Below are 4373 nucleotides of genomic sequence, written 5' to 3'. Positions count from 1 at the left end.
TAAAGCCTTCGTTATCACTAATTCAAAAGGAGAAGGAATATGCAAGCAGTTAAAATGGATGCTTAGAGATGCAGCAGATTGCACAAAAGTATGACAGAAAAATGCTAGGATCACCGGCTACTGGAGGAAAAGAGATGGGTTTGAGTCTAAATCTCACTAATTATTTTTGAAGAGTTCATTGCCACAGCCCCAAATCTCACCAACGTCCAGCTTCATGTCCAGGCCATTAATTGGCCAGCTAACACTTGACAAGCATTTCGGGAACAGGCATTGTACAAACAAAATCCAGCAAAACACCGCTCCAGGTATTGGTCAAGTTCTGTCTTCAATGGATGGAAATCAGTAAGGAGACCATCGACCAAACAATATCGGGGCTAGCACTAGTAAAATTACTGTAAACCCACAACTGATGTCTTGCAATGTCGATAACTCTGTATGTTCTGAAGGCAGCAGAAATTGGGATGATGAATGCCCAGGCCGACAACTCGACGAGGCACGCCAAAGCAGCAAAATACCAGGTGCATGCAGTGAACTGCTGACCAAAAAGTGCAGTAGAGGAGTAACATCTGGTCACTTCCATCAAAAACATGTTGGGCCTGCATGATACCATTCCAGCTACATTTTATATCTCCGCATGGTCTTATCCAGTATCCTATCATAGTGTTCCAGATTAATCTCATCGTCCTCACCAAGGAACTCGTTGGGGACCGAATCATCGCCGACAATGTATTCGTATGAAGTGTCTACTACAATGTCGGAATACGAGAGCGAGCAAGAACTATCTCGCTGTCAGTGTCGAAGTGGTCACGTTGGTCCTTGAAGTCAGGAAGTAGTGTGCTTTTCTTTATCCTAGAACACTTAGCTTGCAGGGCATCATCCATGCTGATATTGCAGCAACTTCTTAAATCAAGGAATTCCAGGTGGGGGCAATTGTCAATGATGGATGTCAGCCCTGTATTGGTGAGATTATCGCGAAAAAGCTGCAGGGTTCGTAGCTCTGGCATACTTGCGATTGCCAGGGCTTCCCGGTCATTATCGCAATCAGTAATGTGGAAGTTGAAGCCGGGGTGTTTTAAATATGTGATATGCTTCATCCGAGGACATGATCTCGCGACATGCTCAAACACCCCACCAGTGTCATCTATACCACGACACAGATCAAGCTCAAGCTCCTCAAGCAGAGGAAAGTTGGTTATGGCCGCAGCAAATCCTTCACTGGTGATTCCATGGCAGAATTTGAGGCGGAGACATCTCAGCAGGGGTGCCCTGCAAACAGTAGATTGGTCAATTGGATATTACTGACACATGATAATTTGCCTACTGAAACTATGAAATAAGCAAGTATTTCATAAAACTACTTTTTTTTATGTCAACATGGAAGGGTACGAGATTATTTAAAGCAAGACCTAAGCCGTTCGTCTAATTCCTATTCAACAGCTTACAAAAGTTTGTTTTGAAAAAATGATTAGTTGGGTTAATAATTGCATTTACTCCTTTTGTTGCACCACCGACATATTGTCAACTACTTATACATAAATCAAATATTATTTTTTCTAATTAACTAGGTAATCTGCAAAACCAGTATATTATGTCACAGGGTACTACATATTTCATTTTATATTTATATGTTGCACAATATTTACAACACTATTCTACTATGATGAATGAAATGCAGCTCTGGCTGCCTATCCGCAAAAAAAAGCTAGTAGTAGGACTAAGAGTTATCTGCGTGCAACAAAAGGATAAATTGTATTCTTGAAAATCATACATTTGAATTACTCTTGAACAATGAACGGTACTTTCACAAATACGATCACGTTAGTCTTGCAAATTCAAAATAAAGGAAAGTAATGGTCAGTTCAAAAAAAAAGGAAAGTAATGGTCAACATTGTATTTCAGAGACCTTGCATATATCCAAAACAAGGGATCCTTGAAGTAACTAAGGGTCAGTGTTAATTCTCCTACTTAATCCTCTCGTCTATATGTATCAGAAATTACCTATGATGAAGAGTAAGTTGATGACACGCCTCTGTAGAAAATTACATTACACATACATATACTAAGTTGACACTTACCCATGTAATTTTTGACAAATACTATAACCATTTTCTAAGTTTCATAAAAATGAGAAAATGATAGTCCTACAATTTAAATTTGAAAAGTAAAAAAATATAGCACTCTCATTTTCACCCAGGTCGCAAATAGTCATAGTATGTGCACATATTCACTTTCCTAAATTTATAACCAATATATATGTGAGAAAAGTTTTCAAAATATAGAAATTTGGTTTTTGGTAAAATGTAGAAAGCAGGTTCGGTCCATTGCTAGGTTCGAGAAATCTGCTCCACACGCTCTAAATCTTGCATGGCTGTCAAAATGTAGTAAATCTGGAAACAAATCGCAGTTCAATTAATTAGGGAACATAACTAATAGAAGTCAATCAATTCAAGCGAGTTTAGTAGTAAGAAAATCTGAATAGAAATGCAACCAGGTTTCCTAGCCACAGGTCTTGTTTGTTTCCAAGACCGGGTGGATAATGGGGTTTAAGCGCCAGTCAGTTAGATGATTCCGAACTAGCAAGAGGATAGGTTAAATGACTGAGATGGTTGGTAAATCTCACCGGTCGGCGAGGAAGAGGAGGAAGTCGTCGTCCAAGAACTGGCCGCAGAAATTCTCGCACTGCCCGGTGCTGACGCAGACGGCACCACGGGCGAGGTGGTCGAGATCGCCCGGGAAGCGGCCGCGAACGTCGATGTGGCGCCACAGCACAGCCTCGTCGCGCGCGGCGCGGCGCCAGGAGCTGCACACCGCGGCCACGCCGCCCTGGACGAGGTCGACCACGTCGAGCTTGCGGAGGATGTACAAGATCGCGTCGACCGGCAGCTCCGCCCAGTCCCTCTCTGGGATCGCGTCCATGTAGAATCGCCAGGGCTATAGGAGAGATTCAGATTTATTTTATCAGGATCTCTTTGTTTTATAGAGGTTTATAGGGATCTCTATGTCGGTTAATTTTTGACCGGATGTTCAGAATGGCCACATTAAATTTTCTCGTTCACAAAAGAAAAATTAAACATGGGAAAAATGTACTCCTACATGCGGTTATTGTGCACAGTTTTTTTTTTTTTTTTTTTGAGCAACTGGTAGGAGCACCGACTTAAACCCGATCAAATTGTACATAGATGACATATTTATATTACGGTGGAATATGCTAGAAACAACAGTAACGAAAAAGGAAAAAAGGATGGCATCTCTCGCAATGCCCGCCACTTCAAGGTAAGTTAGCCTTTCTCCCGTGAAGATCCGGTGATTTTGTTCCTTCCAAGCGTTCCAAAGAACATAGAGAAAGCGAATATAAAGTGTGCACAGTTTAGCTGGTTAAAATTTTGAGATATCTCATGGTACGTTTGGTTTTCTCCTGTGTGTGCCCTGCCAATCGTTGGCCAGCCAATTTTTTGGCGCACAAATCTTCTGCCAGCAGATGACCAAAAATATGGCAACAGATTGTGAAGGCTGTACCAAAGGATCCATTGGCAGCCAAAATACTGGCAGTAAACCAAACGAGAGAGCCTTTCATGTTACCAATATCTTGGAAGGGCAGCTTGGAGGCATGAACCAAAAATACCCTCAATCAAACTTCTAAGCCTCCTGATCGGCATCCAAGCGATCCAGGAAACTCTACAAAGTACAAAGTAACAATTGAATCAACAATTTTTAAAAGTTGCACTCCTACAAAGAGTATAGTTTTAAATTCTAGTAATGTGTAATTTAGGTGACTATATTTCCAAAAAGAAATCAGACAGACGAAAATGCTTAGGGGCATACATGGCGAAACAGAAGATGCAAAACATAAGTCAGCAATTTCAACATTTTGCAACTGTTCGCGCCTAATTTGCAGCTGCATACATATTCATCCCTGGGAAACCAGAAGCATAAACTGGGAGCACGAGGTAGTACTGATATAACACAAAACATACAACCGGCAACAAACTAAACCTCCCATCTTTATATGTAGATTAATCTGATATTGATATGCACTAAAGGGTGGGACAACCCCTAGAAAGGATGCTTGCCGATTGCACAGCACTACCACGGACTCCATGTCATCAGCTAGCCCCTCTTCCAAGCGCCATTGGTTCGACCGCGGTCAGGCGCAGCAAAGTGAGACTGACCACCGCGGCCTAGCATACCGTAGTAGGATGCCCCAGCAGGGTGCATAAGGTGCCCGTAAGTCAGAGGCTGCTGCACAGGCGTGGCAAAATGCTGGTTCCATGGGTATGCCTGGGGCAAGGGGATTTGGGATTCGCTTGGCATGTCATACTGAAGCATGGACTGGCGCTGTAGCTGCTGATAGGGGAGCTGTGGTGTTGGAATCT

At 42.4% G+C, this 4373-nt stretch overlaps 1 protein-coding gene across 1 annotated transcript; it reads right to left on the bottom strand.

The window, feature by feature from the left end:
- LOC124659567 (putative F-box/LRR-repeat protein 23) lies at nucleotides 1-2916 on the bottom strand. Its single transcript, XM_047197422.1, has 2 exons — nucleotides 2621-2916; nucleotides 1-1266 (listed from the first exon to the last, which is right to left on the bottom strand). Exons 1-2 carry the CDS (start codon nucleotides 2914-2916, stop codon nucleotides 747-749), a joined length of 816 nt encoding a protein of 271 aa, XP_047053378.1. The 3' UTR covers nucleotides 1-746.
- Between the last annotated feature and the right edge of the window lie 1457 nt (nucleotides 2917-4373).

Source organism: Lolium rigidum, chromosome 1, assembly GCF_022539505.1.
Source record: "Lolium rigidum isolate FL_2022 chromosome 1, APGP_CSIRO_Lrig_0.1, whole genome shotgun sequence".
Lineage (NCBI taxonomy): Eukaryota > Viridiplantae > Streptophyta > Magnoliopsida > Poales > Poaceae > Lolium > Lolium rigidum.
Note: the sequence above shows the minus strand (reverse complement) of the source record. Positions and strands in the feature narration are given on the sequence as shown.

Bases quoted from the DNA above. Each gene is read 5' to 3' on its own strand.
- LOC124659567 (XM_047197422.1), bottom strand. From the start codon at position 2,916: ATGGACGCGATCCCAGAGAGGGACTGGGCGGAGCTGCCGGTCGACGCG. The intron at 1,267-2,620 runs GTGAGATTTACC...TACTGTTTGCAG, and splicing joins CTCCTCTTCCTCGCCGACCG to GGCACCCCTGCTGAGATGTC.